Source organism: Arvicanthis niloticus, chromosome 3, assembly GCF_011762505.2.
Source record: "Arvicanthis niloticus isolate mArvNil1 chromosome 3, mArvNil1.pat.X, whole genome shotgun sequence".
NCBI lineage: Eukaryota > Metazoa > Chordata > Mammalia > Rodentia > Muridae > Arvicanthis > Arvicanthis niloticus.
Genome location: NC_047660.1, coordinates 63,762,100 through 63,781,474, shown reverse-complemented (window position 1 = coordinate 63,781,474; position 19,375 = coordinate 63,762,100). Strand labels below are relative to the sequence as shown.

The window sequence follows — 19,375 nt, the reverse complement described above, 5'->3', positions numbered from 1 at the left end:
GAGGTAGCCCGCGGGAGGGGTCGTCGCGAGCGCGCGCGGGGTCTCACGCGGCTCGGAAGCTCAGCGCGCATGCTCCATTGGCCAACTCTCCGGGAGGGGCGGGAGACCCAGCGCTCAGTAGCCGGGGGGAGGAGCGCTCGCGCAGCCGCCCCTGACGGGAGCGGGCTCCGCCGCTACTGCAGCGCTCAGCGCCGGGCCCTGCCGGAGCCGGGACTAGCATGTGCGGCGCCTCTCGGGAGGCGGCGGCAGCGGCGGCTCCTCTGCAGCAGCAGCAGCGGCATCAGCGGCGGCCGCCATGGCCAAGGCCAGCGTGGAGCTCACCCGCGAGCTGCAAGGTACGAGGTTGCCTTCATCTCCGGACGCCCGGTCCGCGAGCATCCAGACCCAGTGCTTTCCTGCGGTACACCCCAGCCCGGCGCCTCCCGCCCCCTCACGCACCCTCGCTCTTAGCCAGTCCTTTCCTCTGTATCTTAGTCCCAGCTTTTGCTTTTCGTGGAGCATCCTTCTCTGCCCCACTCGCCTCACCCTATCAGAACCTTCCTGTCCCGGAGCCGCCCGTCCCGCTCTTCAGTGACAGGAGCAGTTCCCTGGCGCTCTTGGGGGCTGATTCTCAGCGTTCTTGACCCATCCCTCCGCAAGGCATCCAGTCTTCCCTCCGGAGAGTCCCAGCTTTCCCCCACCCTCGCCGGGCGGGGCCAGGCATTGGGAGCTGCCCCTGGTCCTGACTGCTGCTTCTCTCAACACCCTCCCTCCTCCCGGCCCCGCCCCGGAACTGGCCCTAGAGAGGCCCCTAAGAGCCCAGCAGCGCCTAGGCCAGTGGAACATAGGGGGGAGTCCGGCAGAGGCCCCGACTGAAGCTAAAACCAAAAGCTGGGTTTCTGCGGCTCATTTCCCACAGCCCCCATCCCATCCTGCCCCCTTCTCCTTACCCACCATCCACATCTCAAGACCTCTTTGGACCAGTGATTCACAGATGTATTTCTTCTAATTGCCCCCCACACCTCCCAGCACTGCCACAACCCTGATCCTCAAAGGCAGAAGCACAGGCTAGCCCATGCAGAAAGCAGGACGCTCAAGGATACTCAGAGCTCTACTGCACTCTGGAGATCTCTGACACCTACACATGCACTTAGAAGCACAGTCACGAGATGTTTGTACACACAGCTTACAGAAACTGCACCCCCACCAAATCTACGCACACTATCACACAGGCGCATGGGCGCGCTCGTGTGTGTGTGTGCGCGCACACACATACACACACACAGTAGGGTAATTGGATGGGTCTGTCAGAAGATGGATATGGGCTCACTGGGATGTTAAATCCTTCTCTCACCCCACCCTCCACACAAGAGCTGTCTGGCACTGTTCCCCTTTCATATGCAAGCCAGCACTCATTCACACTTTCCTGTCCCCACAAATGCCATACTTGGGTTCCCCGGAATCAGAAGACAGGCATACAGCCATAATAAAAAGCAGATTCTCATACCCAGAGCACCTAGGATACAGTCAAGGGACATTCCCATCCCCTACTCCCAAACCCCTACACAGAGAGAGAGAGAGAGAGAGAGAGAGAGAGAGAGAGAGAGAGAGAGAGGAGAGAGAGAGAGAGAGAGAGAGAGAGAGAGAGAGAGAGAGAGAGACTCACTGTGTATGTGTTGATGGTTACTGTAGTGCATGGGTGGGAAAATTCTTCACACTTTCAGAAGTGTAAGACACATGTTCCCACAGACAGTGTCATTCAGTAACTATCCCCTGACTCAGGGACACCAGGAGCCAGAGTTTTCTCCCCACTTTCCTCCAATAGCAAAGTCACCCAAAAAGGAGTATCTCTGTATCTCTGCCCCATACCTTCCTGTCTAGTATCTGTGTCTCTGTTTCTCTCCCCTCATCTGTCCCTCTCTGGAGAGCGGAGTCAGGGTGGGGGATAAGAGAAGTTCTAAGCAGGTCCCACCCGTCTGCAGACAGCATCCGGAGGTGCCTGAGCCAAGGGGCTGTGCTCCAGCAGCATCGTGTGAAACTGGAGACAAAACCCAAGAAGTTTGAGGACCGAGTGCTGGTGAGAGCATGGGTCCTGGGGAAGAGAAAGGTGGGCTAGGGAAAGGTGGGCCAGGGAAACGGTGGTGCTGAGGAGGCAAAGCCTAAGGGAGAGGGCAGAACCAGGCTGGGCTGGTGTTGGGGGGGGGCTGAAGGTGAGGCAGAAGACATGCTGGGGGTGAGGCATCTTGGAACCCAGCTGAGGAGCTAGAGGAAGACAAAGACCCTATGGCCCAAGAGGCTATGCTAAGCTGTTAAAGTTCTGCTCTGCAGGCCCTGACTTCCTGGCGTCTCCATCTTTTTCCCCTTAAAGTCCCAGCCAAGGTAAGAAAGGCTCAGGGAGTGGAGGGGCCTTGCCTGGCATGCTCCCTTCAAGTCTGGTGACAGGCCCTTACCAGGAGCTGAGCATCCAACCCACCCACTCCCACCCGCTCCCCACCAGGTGGAAAGCTCATTCAATGTCCTGGAGATCCGTGCCTTCAACACACTCAGTCAGAACCAGGTGGGTGTCAGGCCCCAGGCCACTGCTGGACCAACTAGAAGGAGCGGATGTCTGAGGCTCTGCTGCTCCCTCCCCCTCAGATCCTGGTGGAGACTGAGCGTGGCATGGTGAGCATGCGGCTGCCATCAGCTGAGAGTGTGGAGCAGGTGACACGGCATGTGAGCTCTGCCCTCTCCAAGGTCTGCCCTGGCCCTGGGTGAGTGGCAGACAAGGGGTCTCCCAAAGGATTAGACTGAAGGTAGATTTCTCCTTCCTGTTGATCTGGTCTCCTGGAACAAGAATGTTCTCTCTGCTCTTCCCTGGAGACTCACACCGTAATACAGGAAGAACTGAGAGCTTCTTTCCACTTTTCTCTGGGACGACTTATTGGTATTCCAGGTGTTTGATCCGGCGTGGAAATGCAGACACCCCAGAGGGGCCCCGAGACACATCACCCAACTCTGAAACTTCCACATCTACCACTCACAGTGTGTGTGGTAAGTAGGGGCCGACAGACATAAAAACTCAGGTCTTGGAGCACCTTGCCCCATATCCAGAACCCTCTATGCATGGATTTTACCTAAGGGGCCTTTCCCCCGTCCTGAGGACTTCAGGCTCCTGGACCACACGAGGTTTATGACATGAAAGGATGCTCAGACATTAGCACATGCAATGACCTTGACCATACCTTGAAGCCCAACACTATTTCCCATCCCCCGTCACCAACATGGAAACTGCCCATCTCCTGCCCTACAGGTGGCTTCTCTGAAACCTATGCTGCCCTATGTGACTACAATGGACTCCACTGCCGAGAGGAGGTGCAATGGGTGCGTTGGGCAGGGACTCGCCAGGGATAGGTGGGGTCCACAGGGAGGGGACAGAGGAGGGGGCTGAAGCAAATGTGAGCCACTTCCACTCTCCAAGGATGTGGACACCATCTACCATGCGGAGGATAACCGAGAGTTCAATCTTTTGGATTTCAGCCACTTGGAGAGCCGGTAAGCAGATGGGCAGAAACTTAACTCCCAAATTCCCAGCCTCGGCTTGCCCCTCTCAGGGTTCCTCTTCTGGTCCTACCCACAGCCCCTGCTCTACCCTGAACTCCAGCCATCTAGCTTTCCCCAGCCCAGCCATCCCATTCCTAGACACTTCATTCTTGCCCTGGCCACCGGTTCATCTTCTCTTGTCCTATCCAATATCCCCAGAGATTTGGCCCTTATGGTGGCTGCCCTGGCCTACAACCAGTGGTTTACCAAACTCTACTGCAAAGACTTGAGACTGGTAAGAATGAGGGCTGGGGAAGGGGGACAGAGTAGTGTTCTTCTTGGCTCTTGATTGCAGGACCCCTCTGTCCCCAGGGCTCAGAAGTGCTAGAACAGGTGCTACATACCCTCAGCAAGTCGGGGAGCCTCGAAGAGCTGGTGCTGGACAATGCTGGGCTTAAGACGTGAGGCCAGGCTCCTCCGTGGGCAGCTGTACCTTCTTCATTAGTGTTAGGGTCATGGAACATCAGAGCATGATATGAGGCCCTGGGCTATTTCATCTCGTCCCCCACTTTATAGTGGAGGCTGGTGCTTAGACAGGCATAAAGCAGGCTGGAGGTCAAACGGCCTCAGGTCTCAGCCCCTGATGTCCCTGCAACTTACTTTTCCCCACAATGCACTTCATATCCCACCAACTTCCAAGCCGGATGGGCTGTGCCAGTCTTAAGAATCCAAAGCCGGGCTTTGCCTCAGCATGTCCTCCTGGGGTACAGAATGCCCACAGGTATGGAATGCAGGATGTGGACCCTCCTTCCAGCTCCCACAGACTCGAGTGAAAAACCTCTTTGGTCAGCTCCAAGTTGTTCCTCCATCATGGGGACCTCTAATATTATAGACTCAGACAGACAGGCAGATTGGAGATTGGGGGAAGCCAGGGGCTGGAGACTTGGGGCTCAGCTCAGGACAAATCCTTCCTCCCCTTCCCTGAAGGGACTTTGTCCAGAAGCTGGCCGGGGTATTTGGGGAGAACGGGAGCTGTGTGCTGCATGCGCTCACTCTGTCCCACAACCCCATCGAGGACAAGGGTGAGCCCTACCCCCAAATCCTATCCCCCACTGCAATGCAGACCCTGATCCCAGCCCAGAGCCCAGCCTAGCTCTAAATAGAGCCTTTGCAGGCTGAAGATCACCCCAAGCCCGAGTACCTCCATCCTTGACCCCAAGCCTACACCCAACTCCAGCCCCTGCCTGACCATGGCACCTCACCCACCAGCAGCCATTCACCAGCCACGTTCTCCACTCTCCAGGTTTTCTCAGCCTGAGCCAGCAGCTTCTCTGCTTCCCTACCGGCCTCACCAAACTGTGCCTGGCCAAGACTGCCATTTCCCCTCGAGGTACTCACACCAGGACCCCTGGCCTCTGAGATATTGAGCCCTGGAGGTGTACCCACATACTCCCACACCATCCCAGGGATTGAGAGAGGGAAAGAAATCATACAGGGGAGGGGGTGATCATCATGTATGAAGAGTATGAGGTGGGGATGGGGGCCAACCCAGCCCAGTGCCCGCTGTACTCAGGGCTCCAGGCACTGGGCCAGACCTTCGGGGCCAACCCGGCCTTTGCCAGCTCCCTTCGATACCTGGACCTGAGCAAGAACCCAGGGCTGCTTGCCACAGACGAGGCCAATGTGAGTCCATGGAATGTAGCCTCAAACACCTACAAAAGCATGCTTGGGTTTCGGGGGCCAGGGAGACACTCTCCCATGGCCCCTGGGGGTAGGGAGATGCTTCCACACATTTCTCTTCCTCTATTATTTTTTTTTCCTCAGGCCCTCTATAGTTTTCTGGCCCAACCCAATGCCCTGGTACACCTGGACCTTTCAGGGACGGACTGTGCTGTCGACATGGTGAGGGGTTGGTGGTGAAGGGAGCCAGACAGAAACTTTAGAGAAGATCGGTAGGGGGCCTTCCATTTCACTCTCCATCCCTGAGCACAGACATGGACATGGTACAGGGGTGACTTTAGGTTCAGGCATTGTATACACCGTATGCTCTTCGTTCAGATCACAAGGACACACTGGCTCTGCCTAAAAATAGACCCTCACGCCATTCCTGGCACAGGGCTATGTCCACTAGCAGGAAAGGACATTTCCCCTAATTTAAGAAAATGATTCTTAGAGCCAGCAGCACCCTGTTATACAAATACTGCCTGTGAGTCTCTCCATATCCTTACATTCCTCCTGCAACAGAGCAAGCTGGAGTTTTAAAAAGCCGAATGGGCGTTCTCAGTGGAGCCTTAGAGAAAGAATACCTGGAACAAGATGGGGATTCACGATCTTAAGAGCCACTGTGTCTCTCCACAGCTCCTGGGCGCCCTACTTCACGGCTGCTGTTCCCACCTTACCTACCTCAACCTGGCTCGAAACAGCTGCTCCCACAGGTGGGGCGGGGCAACGGTGCAGGGAGGGATAAGTGAGCCATGCCCATAGCCCTCCCCTACTGACTCCCGGGGTCTCCACAGGAAGGGCCGGGAGGCCCCACCAGCCTTCAAGCAGTTCTTCAGCAGCGCCTACACCCTGAGCCATGTCAACCTGTCAGCCACAAGGCTGCCCCTGGAGGCCCTCAGGTTGGGTGGGTGAAGAGTTGGAAGATGCTCAGGGGAGCTATGGAAGTGTTGGGGAGGGGTAAAGGTGGGCCTACTGACCTTCCTACTACAGGGCACTTCTTCAGGGCCTCTCCCTCAACAGTCACCTCAGTGATCTGCACGTGGACCTTAGCAGCTGTGAGGTGAGCCTCATGTCTCCCATCTCCCAGCCACCAGACCAGTGTCCCTCAGTCAAGACTGAGCTCTATGCTGCCACCCCACTTCTCTCTCTCTCTCTTTCTCTCTCTCTCTCTCTCTCTCTCTCTCCCTCCCTCCCTCCCTCCCTCCCTCCCTCTCTCTCTCTCTCTCTCTCTCTCTCTCTCTCTCTCTCTCTCTCTCTCTCTCTCAGAGTGAGTGAGGAACAGAGAGAACAGCTCTCTAGCCTGACCACACCCCTTTTCCCTCTGAAACTGGCCATCCAAGTTCAGACTTCTGTATCTCTCTGCCTCTAAAGCTTTGGGTGGCTGATACCAGGCTTGCCCAGCAGAGGGCAGGAGCGAGCTGTCTGCAGAGCAGCGGCTTTTGAGGGAGAGGAAACCCCTAGGGATGGATACAGTGCAGAGAGGTTTACACCAAGACTTTTAGCTCTTGAGTGACTAGTATGATATCTAAGGATTAACATGTTCATCCAGCCACCCGTTCTCTGGCCTCTCACCCCCACCCCCTGTCCCTGCAGCTCCGCTCAGCAGGAGCCCAGGCCTTGCAGGAGCAGCTGGGGGCTGTCACCTGTATAGGCAGCCTAGATCTGTCTGATAACGGTGAGTAAGACCTCTCCTTGAGCATAGTGGTGAAACTCCGAGGAGACTTCTGTTCGCCTTGGGCCTCAAGGCCAGGACTCTCCCGTCTACTGAACAGGGTTTGACTCAGACCTCCTGACGCTGGTGCCTGCACTTGGCAAGAACAAGTCCCTCAAGCACCTATTCCTAGGAAAGAACTTCAACGTCAAGGCCAAGTGAGCCCTTCCTATGCCCACAGACCCTGTTCCCGCCGTCCATCAGTGCTCTTGGCTTACTGTATGACCTCTGGCCACCCTTCTCCTGCTCTAAGAGCAAGTCCCTGGTCCCCTCCCCTCCTACTCTGACCCCAACTCCCAACAGGACTTTGGAAGAAATCCTTCATAAGCTGGTGCAGTTGATCCAGGAAGAGGACTGTGTGAGTGGCCAGGCCTAGGAGGGACCTGTGGGTAGGTGGTCTGGAGACCGACCCTAACCTCCGTTCGCCCATCCAGTCCCTGCAGTCACTATCTGTGGCGGACTCCAGGCTGAAGCTTCGCACCAGTATCCTCATCAACGCCCTGGGCAGCAACACCTGCCTGGCCAAGGTGGATCTGAGCGGCAACGGCATGGAGGACATCGGGGCCAAGATGCTATCGAAGGCACTGCAGATAAATTCTTCCCTCAGGTGAGGCGCGTATCTCCAGCCTTCGGCCTAGATCCCTGACCTGCTGACACATACGTGTATTTTCCCTTTTGGTCTCCATGCCCTCCATTTCTGGAGCCATGTCTGAGTCAGCCTCATTATCAGGGGAAAGGGGGGGACTCAAGAAGGTCACACCTCTGGTCTTTACTGAGGAGCTAGAGAGAAAGGTGTCGACTGGTGTTTACCCTCCCCAGAACTATCCTATGGGATCGGAACAATACGTCCGCCCTGGGCTTCCTGGATATTGCAAGGGCCCTGGAGAGGTGAGTAGATCAGAGCTCTGTCCTGACACAGGCCCCTAGCCTCCCTGTGCCAGGACTGGGATTAAACTACCCTAGGTCAATCCCAGTTCCCTGACCTACCAGATAAGAAAATCATGGGCAAGAAGAGGCTTGGGGGTGGGGCTCCCCCATCTTTTCCCACCTAACTATATAAACTACTGTCTCATAGCAATCACACCTTGCGCTTCATGTCCTTCCCTGTGAGTGACATCTCTCAAGCTTACCGCAGCGCCCCTGAGCGCACAGAGGATGTGTGGCAGAAGGTAAAGGGTCATGTTTTGAGCAGGGTGAGACAGCAAGGGGCAGAGAGGCAGCTCGCATTCTCAACCCTGAGTCTTCCCACTTCATCATCTCTAGATTCAGTGGTGCCTGGTGAGGAACAACCACTCCCAGACATGCCCTCAGGAGCAAGCCTTCAGGCTGCAGCAGGGCCTGGTGACCAGCAGCGCCGAGCAAGTAAACATTCCCTCCCAGGAACAAGGGGCATGCAGGGTACAGAGGTGATGTGCTGACGCACATGGATAGGCATCACATGGTGCCCCAGACTGGACCTGAGCAAAAAAGATAATCTGATGATGGGCCCCAAAATACATGCAGGCAAATAGCAGCCAAGGGGTACAGAGCATTCCAGGGGTTCAACTAGGTATTCAGGAAGGGCATTCCAAGGAGAGAAATCGGGCCATGCGGAGTATCACCACCACTACTATAAATGCACAGCATGGCCCAAAGGGTCCGACCTGGGACCCCTGACCTTCTTTGCCACTGTGCTTCAGATGCTGCAGAGGCTGTGTGGGCGAGTGCAGGAGGAGGTGCGGGCCCTGAGACTATGTCCCCTGGAGCCTGTGCAAGACGAGCTGATTTATGCCCGAGACCTCATCAAGGACGCCAAGAACTCCCGGGCGGTGAGCCCTCCATAGCCCCACCCTTCCCTACAGTCTGGAAAGCCAAGAAGGCCACCCAATTGTAGACCAGGAGTATCTAAGTACTGTCTATTCCATGTATGTGTCCTCCATGCCTGAGGACCTAATGGGGCTCGATCCTGACCTCTGAAGAGAACCTCTTCCTTCCCAGCTGTTTCCCAGCCTCTATGAGCTGGGCCACGTGTTGGCCAGTGACGGGCCTGTGCGGCAAAGACTAGAGTCGGTAGCCAGTGAGGTATCCAAAGCTGTGGACAAGGAGCTTCAGGCAAGTTCTGGGAGGGGATGAAGGCCATTGGTGGGAGCCCAGTGTTGACTAAAGCAGAAGTCAGAGCAAAGAGACTGGAGGGCACAAAGGAAATAGAATGGAGACTCCCCCATAGTCCTCTGTGCCTGCAACATAGAGAGCCTTAGAATTCTTTTTTTCTGCTAGCTGAAGCCTTGAATCCTGACCTCCAACTCCTCCCTTTCCTGGACTTTGATCCTTGGGCTGAGTCTTCCCTGTCAGGATGGTGGAAGGGCATTGATGGAGGCAGGGAACCCTGGCTATCCAAGGCTCTGACACTAATGGCTGTGTGACCTTATCAGGTCCCCTCTGTGTCACCATGGGGAGCTACATAGATGAGCTAACAACTTCCACTGTGGTGCTAGCGCTGATCTTTTCCCACTGGGGAATCTGGCCTTCCTTCTTCCTCATCAGGTGATTCTGGAGTCCATGGTCAGCCTAACACAGGAATTGTGCCCTGTGGCCATGCGGGTGGCAGAAGGGCACAACAAGATGTTGAGCAACGTGGCAGAACGTGTCACTGTGCCCCGGAACTTCATCCGTGGAGCGCTGCTGGAGCAGGCGGGACAGGACATTCAGAACAAGCTGGAGTGAGAGCCGGGCGTAGGGTGGAGGAGGCTGGATTTGGCCCAGAGCACTTAGGGAGTTTGGAGCTCTCAGTGATGAATAATGAATGGAGAGCCTTCCATTACAAGGGATAAATCTTTAACTATTGCAGTCATGCTATTTGGGGTCTGACTCATGTTTGCCCTAGAAATCTGGGGGCTGAGATGGAGTCCAAGAGGTCAGGGTGCCCATAGATAGGTATATACTCCTGGATAGTACACATACACCAGGAATCACCTCCTGAAAACAGAACAGAGACATGAACAGAGAAAAGTATGTAAATCAGGAGTATGACTGCCCCCTTCTTCCCAATCCTTGTTAGCCCCCTTCATTTTGTTTGGATGTAGGCGCCACCACTGACTAAAGCAAGGGAGAGTTAGTGTACATATTGTGAAATAGCCAACTCAAGGCTTACGTAGCACACAGTTCACCTGGCTCTGTGCTGCTAGTGCTCCTGACCTGGGGCCTCCTTGTTCCTTCTCCTCCATCAGTTCCTCTTTGCCCATTCACACCTAGGCTGAGATGACCACTGTCTGAGTCCTGCACACATGTTTATAGAGATATGGGTGTACTGGACCCAATGTGCTGCCAACAACAACGATGCTGTTTGTAGACAGCCCAGCCAGCTGGTCCATTCTCAGGCATCTGGGGAAGGAAGGGTGGAGGCCCGGGGGTGAGGCAGTAAGTAGCTGAACAGCCCCACCTATGCCGACAGCGAGGTGAAGCTCTCCGTTGTCACCTACTTGACCAACTCCATAGTGGATGAGATCCTGCAGGAGCTGTACCACTCCCACAAGAGCCTGGTAAACATTCTGAGCCCAAGTGGACTCAGGCCTTCCCTCTGCCCTGCACCCTCCTGTCTCTCTAAGCCCCTTTCCTCCAGGATCAGGGAAGTGAGCACGTTCCTCAGGGTCCTGTTGATGCCTGTCCTTCCGCAGGCCCGGCACCTGACCCAGCTGAGGACACTGTCAGATCCACCAGGAGGGGCAAACCAAGGGCAGGATCCTTCTTCCCGAGGCAGAGGCAGGAACCATGACCACGAGGAAACGGATGACGAGCTTGGGACCAACATCGTGAGCCCCGGTCTTCCCTCCTTGCTTTCACCTGAGTCCTCTCCCTGAACCTGTGTGGCTGCCTTTGGCTCTCACCTCTCAGACTTCAGCTCCCTGTGCCCAGCCTCTTCTCCATGCCTGTCCAGACCACACTCTTCCCTCATTCCAGACCCTCAACCACCTGAGGCAGGGTGGATACTAAAGAAAAGGCTTTGAGGGTCTGGTCACTTTTTGTCTCCATTTCTGCAGGACACCATGGCCATCAAAAAGCAGAAACGCTGCCGGAAGATCCGGCCAGTGTCTGCCTTTATCAGTGAGTCTACAGCCTCAGTCTAATGCAATGGTTCTCAACCTGTGGGCTGTGACCCTTCCACACAGGTCCCCTAAGACCACTGGAAAACACACATGTTTACGTTATGGTTCATAAAAATAGAAAAATTATAGTTATGAAGTAGAAATGTCAGTAATTTTATGGTTGAGGGTCCCCACAACATAAGGAACTGTATTAAAGGGTCACAGCATTAGGGAGGTTGAGAACCACTGGCCTAACGTCCCCACACTGTATTCTTCACCAGGCCCTTTGTGCCTTTCTTTCCTCTGCCTCTCCATTGACTCTCCTTATAACACTACTGCATCCGCAGGTGGGAGCCCTCAGGACATGGAAAGCCAACTGGGAAGCTTGGGGATCCCTCCTGGCTGGTTCTCAGGACTTGGAGGCAGCCAGCCCACAGCAAGTGGCTCCTGGGAAGGCCTATCTGAGCTACCTACTCATGGCTATAAACTAAGGCATCAAACACAAGGGAGGCCTCGGCCTCCCAGGACCACCCCGCCAGGACCTGGTCGGCCCAGTGTAAGTGCCAACATCCTTACAAAGAGCCAGCTTTCCTTGGCAATGCCAGAGCTGAGGCTCCAAGCTTTAGGACCCAGCTTGACAAGGGCCAGACATACTTGATAAGAAGTCTGTCCTTTGTGTGTGTGATGCATAAATCTATAGTCCCAGCTATTCAGGAGGCTGAGGCAGGACAGTCACTTGAGCCCACAAATTCACAACCAGCCTGGACAATACAGTGAGACATTCCTCCCTGTCTGAAAAGGGAAGGAGGGGAAGATGGGAAACAAGGAGGGAAGGAAGGAAAGAAGGAAGGGGGATAAACCTATCTTGCCAGCTAGTGACAGTGACATTTTTATTTGGGTGATGGATAAAGCTGAAAGCCTATAAGCTTAGGAAATGTCCTGTTGAACTGGCATCTAAAGTTTCCTGGGGCCAAGTCCAAAGGGGAAGGCCCTGGAATGACCTGAGAAGACAGGAGATGGGACATCCTGCACCTGAGTCTCCTCCCAGCAGGTGCCAGTGCCTGGGCCTCGTCAGGAGAATGGGATGGCCACCCGTCTAGACGAGGGGCTGGAGGACTTCTTCAGCAGAAGGGTCATGGACGAAAGTTCCAGGTATGACACACACTCCACCCCCAAGCCCCTACACACACACCCAAGCAGGCCACAAGCTCTATATGGGCTCCTTTGTCCACCAGTTCCCAGGGGAGTCTCTCCAACAACATTGCCCGCCTTGCACAGTGCTTCTCAACCTTCCTAATGCTGGGACCCTTTAATACAGCTCCTCATGTTGTGGTGACCCCCAACCATAAAATTATTTTTGTTGCTACTTCATAACAAAATTATCTCTGTTACTGTTACATATCTTAATGTAAATATCCGATGTGCAGGTATCTGATATGTGACCCCGGTGAATGGGTCTTTCACCTCCAAATGGGTTACCACCCACAAGTTGAGAACCTGCCCTAGTCAGTCTCTGGAAATGTCCCTAGGCTCTCCTCCTGACCCACTCATCCTCTGTCTTCCCAGCCTGTGACTCTCCTGACGATGGCTGAAAAATACGGAACCAGCATCTCCTGCTGGTTGGAGTCTGGGGTTAGGGACAGGTCAGGGGTGATAGGCCGCAGATGGCATGCCCTTTTGCAAAATGAAACCCTGCTCTATCACTGTCCTGCAGATTCCCCAGGGACTATACAGAAGTCATGTCATTTGGAGAAGCTTAAAAAAGGAATCAGGAGGAGATCTGGAAAAATAGAGTCAATTTGGGTTCAAGAGTTCACTAATGGTTTCTGACAGACACAGTAAGGACAGCATTTGCTGCCTGAGAACTGAGCTACAGTGCAGGGAAGACTAGTTGACAGAGGAGAGTCGGATGTTTGTAATACTCAGAAAGCACCAGCTCTACCCTGAGCCCTGCATGTGGTACTTGTCACTAACCCACCCCCAACCCCACCCAGCTACCCCCGGACTCTGAGGACCATGCGGCCAGGCCTCTCAGAGCCACCACTGCCTCCACTCCAGAAGAAGAGGCGGCGAGGCCTGTTTCACTTCCGACGGCCCCGGAGCTTCAAGGGGGACAGGGGACCAGGGTCCCCCACTGCTGGACTCCTCCTTCCTCCACCCCCACCTCCACCCCCAACTCAGGAGAGCCCTCCCAGCCCAGATCCCCCAAGCCTTGGCAATAACTCATCTCCTTGTTGGAGCCCAGAAGAGGAGAGCAGCCTCCTTCCTGGATTTGGAGGAGCCCGGGGATCTTCCTTCTGCAGGAAGATGGTAAGCAAGCCAGAAGTGCTTTTCCTGACCTACACAGGGCCCCACTCCCTGATCCTAACCCAACCTCCAAGGGAGAATACTAAGACTTAGGGCTCTGGAGAACACTGGCCATTCAAATTTCCTTCTTGAGAATGATCCAGAATATGCTGTGTACAAATGAAGATGTTGGAAGGATTCCCCCTAAGTGTGAGCAGGGCTTCCTCAGAGCTTGGGTCTCCATGAGGCCTCAGACCTCCCCACAGCTCCCCTGCTGCCTAGAAAGCCTCTCATGCCTTTAACAGGAGACTTTGTTCTAGGGCACAGAGAGGTTGGAGGCAGGAGAAGGAGCCCCAGCCCCTGGGACAGCGCAGCAACCAAGGGTGCATGGTGTAGCCCTTCCTGGCTTGGGAAGAACCAAAGGTTGGAGCTTTGATGGAAAACGAGAGGTGAGAGTCCCTGGGGTGGCAAATGTAAGGTCCCATGGGTTCATCTCACTTCCCTTATCCCTGGTGGTCAGTGAACAGAGCACATTGTTGACATGGAGTCCAGGGCTCCTTTACCTAGTAGAGTAGCGGTTCTCAACCTGAGGGTTGAAGGACCCTCTCACAGGGGTGGCCTGAAGACCATGAGGAAACACAGGTAACATTGTGATTCATAACAGTAGCAAAATCACAGTTACGAAGTATCAACAAAAATAACTTATTGTTGGAGGTCAGCTAACTGTATTAAAGGGTCGCAGTGTTAGGAAGGTTGAGAACCACTGTATTTGGGCTTGTAGAATGGAGGTAAGGGTCTTAAAATACTCGCTTTTAGTGTTCTGTTTTCCACAGTTCTGTGGCTTGTGTTACAAACTTCATGATGAGTCTTTACCTCATGCACAAGCACCTAGTTAAAATGTCCACAGTATTTTCATTTAAGTCAGTTCACCTTTTCAAATTTATTCTGGACCTATTCGTTATCATCTTTAAAATCACAGGCACTTTAAAGACTCCTTTTCTTCTAAAACACACGACTGTTAAGCTGACAGTGTGTTCATTGGTTAAACCTTCTTATGCCCCCAAGGTGATATGGGTACGACTCTTTGGAAACAAAGTCTAAGTGTCTAGGAACTAATAACCTGGGAGTGACAGGAGCCTCTAAGGGAGCTCTTTGTCAGCTGCAGTCCCTCTGTGGAGGAGACCTTTCTCACAACCTGACTCAACTGTGCTTTTAGGGCACAGACCCAGACCAGGAGGACAGTACCCAGGCTTGGCAGAAACGGCGCTCTTCGGACGATGCAGGTGAGGTTGGCCACGCTCATTCCTTTAGCCCATTTCTCACCAATGCCTCATAATTTCCCCATCCCTTTTCCCCTTCTGCTTCCCACCCCCTTCCCCCAAATCCAGGGCCTGGAGCCTGGAAGCCACCACCACCCCCACAAAGCTCCAAGCCAAGCTTCAGCGCCATGCGCCGAGCAGAGGCCACATGGCACATAGGTACGTAAAGCCCCTTTCTTGGCCAACAGCATCGAAAGCTTAAAGAGATGAGTGCCATGGTCTTCTACACTGGGCCTTCTTCAACCACGGGGAGGTAGTGGGAAGTCAACGATGCAAACATGCCTAAAGATACATCCAAAAAAAGAACAAACGACTTAATCCAAACCTAGGCTCTGCAGAGCACAGGTGGTTTCCCAGGAGACATGAAATGTTTCATGGATGGTTCTGAAGAATTCTTTGAGACAGGTGGTACCCTAGTCACTATCAGCACAGAGATGCCCTATAGCTATAAAGGAGGCCTCATTCCACACCTTAGCTATGAAAGGGGGCAAATCCAGCTGCCAGCAAATCTCAATTATGTCAGGCCTCTTCAAACACTGCTGCCCTGCCTATAACCCTGTGCTCACAGTTCTCAGAAAAGCATCCCCCACCCCCTGAGGAAACAGCATTGGCTGTCTTGGAGATCAGAGACTTGAGTGTTAGTACCACTCAGCCATCTGGGACTGCAAGACAGTCACTTACTTCCTACCTTATGATTGGGTCGGGAGAGGAAGGGAATTATTCTAGATGTCACCCCCCCCCTTCTGGGTTCAGAAGACCTTCAACCTAAGAAGCCACAAAAGAAATGCTAGATATCCCAGCATCCTCTCTAGTTCCCAAAAACCCTGGGATATGGTTCCTGGCGCCATCAACACAGAGCAAATCTCCCTGGAGACGCAGAACCTCCCCAATCCCTACTCCTAGGCTAGGGCCTAGCAGGCAGGTCTGGTTTGGGGGCCACTGACTCCCCACTGCCCCCCTCCCCCGTTCCTTTCTGTCCTTTTCCCTCCCTCTCCTGTAGTGGCCAGTATAAGCCTTGCACTCCATTCTCTAAGGCCAGCCAGTGCTGGAGACAGCTTCCCTGATTTTCTGTCCCTGGCCCAGACTAGATGTAGTACACAAAGCAGGGCTTCATGCTTCACTTAGGAAACCATGTACTGCACTGAGACACAGACACAGGACCTGTCAGGTCCTGCTCTTCTTTTGTGCTCACATAGCTTACAGTCACAGGGAAACACGATAAGGCACCGCTCCCTAAGGCTCCCACTGTCTAAATCAGACATGCAGGCAGTGCTGAAAAATCCCAGGCTTCAGCCTTGACAGGGCCCTAGGGCACTGCAGTCCTGACTAGACCATTGGGCCTGCGGACCCAGGAGGTCTTTTCTCCTGACTCTGCTCCAGTAGGAAAAAGTCTTAGTACTGCCAGGCCCAGGTGATAGCTTCAGGGCAGTTCTGAGAAGCATTGGATAGGACGTATGAGGACAAATGAAGACCGCAGAGATGCTGGAGCGAATGAGTTCGGATGGGAGAGAGTCCTGACCTTGCAGGGCATCGTGGGAAAAGTACCAGGAGGCTCTGCACAAATGCCAACTCTATAGTCTCTCCTGTCTGCTATTCCCCAGCTGAGGAGAGCGCCCCCAACCACAGCTGCCAAAGCCCGAGCCCAGCTTCCCAGGATGGAGAGGAGGAAAAGGAGGGAGCCTTATTTCCAGAGAGAATGGTCCCCGCTAGGAATGCCAAGGTGAAGTCCAGAAGATAGATGGGAAGGTGTTCTGAGGGGGCAAAGATACTAAAAGACCTAGGAATGTCAGCTGTGGATGGGGAAGGTCCTTTGAAAGAGTCAGAAACTGACTGACCCAACATCTTCCTTACTTGGCTATCTACAGGACCCCCCCATAGGTCCACGTCCCCCTAAGCCAGTGGCTGTGCCCAGGGGCCGCAGGGCCCCCCAGGTTCCAGGAGACAGGGAAGAGGCTGAGAGCAGCGGTGCTATCCCAGGAGCCAGCAAGCCCCGGCTGAGACTGGGCTCACAGCAAGACCAAGAGGAGCCAGAAGGACAAGGTCAGGGGCTTTGGTGCCTACATTAGAGCCCCTTCTGGACCTTAGAATAGGGACAAGCAACAACCAGGAGTTGAAGCTTGGATGAGCGCTCAGCTCATAAGCCCCTTGCTATGACTAATTTCAGGACCCTCTGATCTGGGCCGCCGAACAGCCCCCCTGAAACCCAAGAGAACACGGCGAGCACAGTCCTGTGACAAACTGGAACCTGATAGAAGACGGCCACCTGACCCTACAGGTGTCTGTGGTGAGACACGTCCCCTTCCCACTGACCTGTCAAACATGGCCCCTTCGAGGCCCACACTGAGTGGCTGGCTCTATTTGCCCAAGAAACAGGGTTCCCTGAATTTGTCCCCAGCAGGAACCAGTGAACCAGGAACAGACTGACAGCTGCTGAACACCCTCCCCAGCCTTCCTCGACATGTGCCTCATAAGGACTCAGGCCCCATCCACCCCTGCTCTCCTATCCCGTGCCAGCCCTTGTCCTACAGGGAAGCACCACTAAGAAGGCATAGGGGAGTAGGAGTGGGGACTGGAAGGGAGGGAGTGACCTGAAGCAGAGAGGCTGTCACACCTGCCTGGAGCTGCCTCAACAGAGAGCTTTGGGCAGAGGCTGTCTCTTCCCTGAGGAGGAGGGTAAACCTCTGCCCCTTTATGCCCAGGGGCTCTCTCCCCACTTGTATAGAATTAAAAAAAAAAATCACTGTCTGCCTCTAGTCTCTGCTGCGCAAGCTTTGCATTGTTCCCACCTTGCCCTCTTCCCATGAGCCCCCAGGGCTTGACCACAGTTGAGGAAAGTAAAGAACAGCTCATGCGTCTGAATCTGGGATTCCAAGAGAAGATGGAATAGCAGAACTGCTGACAAAGAGTGACAAGTCGCTGGTTACTGCAGAATTGAGGCTATAGAAGAGACAAATGTGATGGGGAAACACAGTGGTTTTCTGGCTTTTGGAGACTGTGATAGCATTAGAAGACTCCAGTCATTGCACCAGGGAAGCCTGTGTGCGCGTGTGTGTCCATGTGTGTACCTGTGTTTACACATATGTTCACTAACATATTAAATGCTATATTATCCTATGGGTACCCTTTTTAACATTTTATTTTGTGTTTATATATGTGACCACATGTGTCACAGCATGCGTGTGGAGGTCAGAGGACAACTTGTGGGAGTCAGTTCTCTCTGTCTGCCATGTGGGTCTCCAGGATCAAACTCAGGTCCTCAGGCTTAGTGGCAGTAGCCCTTTCCTGCTGAGCTCTCTCCACAGCTCACCTTTAGATTTCATATATATATAAATATATATTTATATTTCATATATATAAATATTTCCCTGTATGTGTATGTATATGTGCCTGGTCTCTGTAGAGACTAAACAAGGCCATCAGATCACCCAGAACTAAGGTTGCAGATAGTTGTGAGCCACCATGTGGGTTGGAAATCCAACCCAGCTTCCCTGCAGGAGCAACAAGCACTCTAAACCACTGAGCCATCTCTCCAGCCCCCTGTAGATATTACTTTTTAAAATCCTTTATCTTATGTGTATGGGTATTGTGTCTGTATGTATGTCTGTGCATGCAGTGCCCACAGAGGCAAAAAGAGGACATTGGCTTCCCTAGGACTGGAGTCACAAGTGGTCGTGAGCAGCCATGTGGGTGGTGGGAGTCGATCCCAGGTTCTGGAAGAACAACCAGCCCTCTTAACTGCTGAGCCCTCTCTCCAGCCCTGCCTGCGGACACTCCTAATAATCCAAAGTCTCAACTGCGTGGCTTATACAGAACAGATCTCTACAACATGAAAAGAAAATACACTGCTTATGTTAACCATTTCCGGCGTGGCCTAACAAACATGATCTTAAAAGTCAGGAACTCCCTCTAAGCCTTTTCCGACCTCTTGGATGCCTTCCTTGCTGTTCCAGACTGAATCTTTATTCCCTCATTATGCCTCCATTTCACCCTGAACATAATTTTGCGTGTTATTTTTAACAGCATTCATATTATCTTAACATCTCTGTGTGGGTCCTTCTAGTTCCTGTATATCATATGTATCTGCCTCCTAGGGACAGGAGCTATCTGACTAGCCCCAGTGCCTGGCCCAATCTCTGGCACTCCAGAGGTAGTTAATAGTTTCTACCTTAATAAGTAAGCAGTTTAAGGGACAGGGATGGAAGGCATCCCTGTGAACGCATTCGAGTACTCCCCCAATCACCACGCCCGGATGTCTCCCCAGTGGCTTTAGCAGTCCAGAAACTGCTCACTGAGAATGGTCTCACTGAGAATGACTAACTTCTGTTTCCTTAAGCTTTGTGCCTGGCCCAGCCCCTCCCACAAAGATGTGGCCATAAGGGTTGGATGGGGGTGGGAGGGGGTGCATTGGGTCTATCATGGTGATGTCCAATCAATACACGGGCTGTATGCCTAGGATGAGATCCTATGGGGGAGGGTGGGGCATCATGCTCATGTTCCAAGTTTCCCTACAAAAGGGTAACTCGGGAACTCAATGTCATTTCCTGAGGTTCAGTGTGGTGCGTGATGGTTTTTAAGGAGTGTATGGATATCAACATTCTGTTGTATCCCAGGTTAGTGAGAGTAGGTGTCTGTGTGTATGTCACAAGTACAGCCTAGTGTTCTTTTCTATGTAGCTACAAATATTCTTAACAAGTGTAGTACTGTTGAAAGTGCTATGAGAGTGTGTTTCCCAGTGCGCATCAGTGGGGCTCTAACTGTCATGGTGTCACCGTGAG

The 19,375-nt window shown here is 53.4% G+C and overlaps 1 protein-coding gene across 7 annotated transcripts; it reads left to right on the top strand.

The window, feature by feature from the left end:
• The first annotated feature begins 237 nt into the window (after positions 1-237).
• Positions 238-17,714, top strand: Carmil3 (capping protein regulator and myosin 1 linker 3). 7 transcript variants are annotated; one of them, XM_076930990.1, is made up of 40 exons: positions 238-335; positions 1,962-2,056; positions 2,308-2,358; positions 2,477-2,536; positions 2,617-2,732; positions 2,915-3,012; positions 3,272-3,342; positions 3,440-3,513; positions 3,721-3,796; positions 3,874-3,962; positions 4,489-4,583; positions 4,805-4,891; positions 5,075-5,184; positions 5,326-5,403; positions 5,860-5,936; positions 6,018-6,122; positions 6,214-6,283; positions 6,817-6,898; positions 6,996-7,092; positions 7,238-7,292; positions 7,369-7,541; positions 7,754-7,822; positions 8,010-8,103; positions 8,198-8,296; positions 8,614-8,742; positions 8,912-9,025; positions 9,458-9,633; positions 10,365-10,452; positions 10,588-10,722; positions 10,951-11,014; positions 11,343-11,551; positions 12,047-12,147; positions 12,990-13,305; positions 13,602-13,730; positions 14,498-14,564; positions 14,670-14,759; positions 16,202-16,320; positions 16,466-16,640; positions 16,765-16,884; positions 16,999-17,714. In XM_076930990.1, exons 1-40 carry the CDS (start codon positions 296-298, stop codon positions 17,022-17,024), a joined length of 4,119 nt encoding a protein of 1,372 aa, XP_076787105.1. In that variant the 5' UTR covers positions 238-295; the 3' UTR covers positions 17,025-17,714. The 7 variants fall into 7 exon arrangements, with proteins under 7 accessions (XP_076787105.1, XP_034354915.1, XP_034354914.1 ...); XM_034499024.2 differs by having other exon boundaries at positions 16,996-17,714; XM_034499023.2 differs by having other exon boundaries at positions 12,044-12,147; positions 16,996-17,714.
• Positions 17,715-19,375: the final 1,661 nt, after the last annotated feature.

What these genes read in the sequence shown, in the direction of transcription:
- Carmil3 (XM_076930986.1), top strand. Translation starts at nt 296, where the DNA reads ATGGCCAAGGCCAGCGTGGAGCTCACCCGCGAGCTGCAAG. An exon ending in GACTGCCATTTCCCCTCGAG is followed by an intron (nt 4,892 to 5,053) that starts GTACTCACACCA and finishes GGGCCAACCCAG; the next exon opens with CCCAGTGCCCGCTGTACTCA. An exon ending in ACGAGCTTGGGACCAACATC is followed by an intron (nt 10,723 to 10,950) that starts GTGAGCCCCGGT and finishes CCATTTCTGCAG; the next exon opens with GACACCATGGCCATCAAAAA.